At 37.6% G+C, this 3366-nt stretch overlaps 1 protein-coding gene across 1 annotated transcript; it reads right to left on the reverse strand.

Annotated features, from left to right (window-relative positions):
* Positions 1 to 1149: 1149 nt before the first annotated feature.
* Positions 1150 to 3308, reverse strand: EMWEY_00050540 (DNA-directed RNA polymerases I and III subunit RPAC1, putative; the record flags this gene model as incomplete). Its single annotated transcript, XM_013477398.1, has 6 exons — positions 1150 to 1221; positions 1411 to 1457; positions 2043 to 2126; positions 2353 to 2452; positions 2701 to 2819; positions 3293 to 3308. The coding sequence occupies 6 exons, from the start codon at positions 3306 to 3308 to the stop codon at positions 1150 to 1152; spliced, it is 438 nt and encodes a 145-aa protein (XP_013332852.1).
* Positions 3309 to 3366: the final 58 nt, after the last annotated feature.

The raw sequence follows: 3366 nt of genomic DNA on the forward strand, positions 1-3366 counted from the left end.
CCAATCTTTATCCTTACTCATACCTCCTGCTGCTCATGCTGCTGCTGCTACTGCTGCTGCTCATGCTGCTGCTGCCGCTGCTGCTGCTGCTGCTGCGGAAGAAACCAACCGATGACGGCAGCAGCAGAGCAGCAGCAGCAAAGCCCCCCCCCTCCTTCCTTATACACCGTAGATGTATATAGAAAAATACACCATAAGATATAATTCTTCTTTATTTATTTATTTATTTATTTATATATTAATTCTTTTTATATTTAAAAATGTAATTTATACACCGTATATCTTCCTGCTGCTGCTGCTGCTGCTGCAGCAGCAGCTACAACTTGGGGTGTCTGCGCAGCTCGATCAGCAGCAGCACTGGTTGTTACTTATACAGGTGTTTCTTCTTTATATTTTTTTGTGCTTTTTTTATTTAATTAAATTAATTAAATAAAATATATTTATATATAAAATATATATAATAATAAATAAATAAATAAGACAGGAATTAACAGCAATAAGGCAATAAGTAAATATTTTCCTTATTTGTTGTTATATATACAACTATTATAATTAATTTTTTTTTTTTTCTCTCCTCTAGGGTTTAGGGTTTAGGGTTTAGGGTTTAGTCAGTCTTATTTCTCTTATCTTCTAGTTAGTAGAGGTACAGCTATGTATAGTTATGTATATATTATATATATATTTCTTTTTTCTTCTCTTTCTCCTTTTTATTTCTTTTTTTTCCTCTTTACTAACAAGAAATACATTTATATTACCAACTCCCTAAATAGCAGCTAAATAGGCAGCAGCAATGAGGCAGAAAGCAGCAACAGCAGCAGCAGCAGCAGCTGAAGCAGCAGCAGCAGCACCTTCTTGTCTCATTCAGCTGTCTTGTCTGGATACTCCCCTACACACACTAAGGGTTTAGGGTTTAGGGTTTAGGGTTTAGGGTTTAGGGTTTAGGGTTTAGGGTTTAGCAGGTAGGAGTTAGGATGCGGATTAAATTAAAACCACCAATCATGCATGCATGCATGCATGCATGCATGCATGCATGCATGCACGCATTAATACAAGCATGCATGCATACATATATATATTGATACATACATGCATTAATAAATACATGCATGCATGCATGCATCTGCATGCATCTGCATGCATGCAGATGTTTTATTCAAGTTGTTTAGTTCGTATAATTTCCCTGAAGGTGACGGCCTTCTCTTTTAATACTTCTACAGCCATCTGCAGCAGCAGCAGCAGCAGCAGCAGCAGCAGCAGCAACAGCAACAGCAACAACAGCAGCAACAAAGGAGACACAAAATGAGACAGGATAAAACAGCTGCTACTGGTGCTCTTGCTGCTGCTGCTATTGATGCTGCTGTTGCTGTTGCTGCTACTGCTGCTGCTGCTGCTGCTGCTGCTGCAATTTACCTTGAATAGTTTGGGTGCAGGAATAGAACAAGTTGATTCAATAGAGACTGCAAGATAAATACAACACAGTAAACCCTAAACCCTAAACCCTAAACCCTAAACCCCATAAAAATAAAGATGAATATACACAAGAAACAGTGTGCATGCGCTAAAATAAAGCCCCAAAATCGTGCATGCATGCGGCAACGCTCAAAAAAAAAGACTCTAACAGTAAAACCCTCAACAAGGGTTTAGGGTTTAGGGTTTAGGGTTTAGGGTTTAGATACGAACATATAAATTCATTAGCAATTTTATTTAATTGAAGACGTCCTTCAAATCTCTCAACGCATGCACGGCAAGTTGTGCAGTTGCGTGGATACTTGGCGTATGCAACGCCACCTGCAGCAGCAGCAGCAGCAGCAGCAGCAGCAGCAGCAGCAGCAACAGCAACAGCAACAGCAAATGGTAGGTCTTATTGAATTGATCAATAACTATTAGAGGCAGAAGGGAAAGAATGTTGCAACTACAACTCCAAACCCTAAACCCTAAACCCTTGTGCAAGCCCCAAATGCATGCATGCATGCAATGAGAATAAATGCATGCGTGCAGTGCATGCATGCATGCGTGGACTGCATGCATGGATATATTCTTACTTGTCTCCTCTATATCAAAGACACCCATAGGACATAATTCTTTTAATTCTTTTGCTTCTTCTCCTTTAATTGGTGTATTAAATACTGAATATATACAAACATTCAGGTGTATGTACACCTCAATTATATATATATTATAACGACAAATATACAACAAAATAATACAAGAAAGAGGGTTTATACTATACAGATTAGGGTTTAGGGTTTAGGGTTTGCGGGTATTCATGTGGATTCTTGAGGGTTTATTAAAGAGTCTATACTACTCCTCTGGAAAAAAATTAGGGTTTAGGGTTTAGGGTTTAGGGTTTACCGAATTCAGGTTCAAGTCTATACACCGCAGTAGCAACAGGAGACCATTTTGCATGCGTTTTCCCTAAACCCTTCTCTAAATATCCATATAATTCTATTTCCTATAAACACCAATAATATATACACAACAATGCATGCATGCATGCATGCATGCAGCCCCAAAGATAATGATAGAAACCCTTAGGCTAGACTACCGCACTATAGGTGGATCAGCTAGCTAGCTGACAAGCCAGCTAGGCACCCATCTGGGTGCCTAGTTAGCCAGGTGTTGAGGGATGCAGGGACGCATGCATGGGCTGCATGCATGCATGCATGCATGCAGCCCCAATAGTAGGAAAAAAAAAAATACCTGTCCTGGTCTAAGTTTAGTAATAAGTATATCTGGATGTACAGGATGAGGAGGATCATTTATAAATTTTTGTTTTTGTCTCTCAGAGAAAGGAATCCATACTAAGTCCCGAGCATAGACTGTATATACACACCAAACCCTAAACCCTAAACCCTAAACCCTAAACCCTAATTTTTAGAAGATAGGAATCCTAATAAATAAGAATATATACACATATCTACATATGTAAATATAAATATATACATATATAATATTATACATGAATATGTATAAGCTGCAAACCCTAAACCCTAAACCCTAAACCCTAGGACCCCCAAAATATATGAATCGAAGCGGAATTTCTGCAAGAGAACCCCTAAACCCTAAACCCTAAACCCTAAACCCTAAAAGGTATAAAAGGGTTTGATGAATTACCTGGCATAGAGGGTTGATGAGGTTTAAGATCTGCATGTGTACATTTAACATGTAATTTAAATTTAATTGAATTATCTTCTGTTAATTCTTGTGTATTTTCTCTGTATTTTATCTTATTAGGGTTTACACGAAAAGGAATTAACCCTAATCTATGTGCTAATACCTCATCTTGTATTACACCTGTATTCTGCCATATCTACAAAAAAAAAAAAAAAAAAAAAAAAAAAAAAAAAAAAAAAAAAAAAAAAAAAA

Source organism: Eimeria maxima, genomic scaffold, assembly GCF_000499605.1.
Source record: "Eimeria maxima Weybridge genomic scaffold, Emw_scaff1247, whole genome shotgun sequence".
Classification (NCBI taxonomy): domain Eukaryota; phylum Apicomplexa; class Conoidasida; order Eucoccidiorida; family Eimeriidae; genus Eimeria; species Eimeria maxima.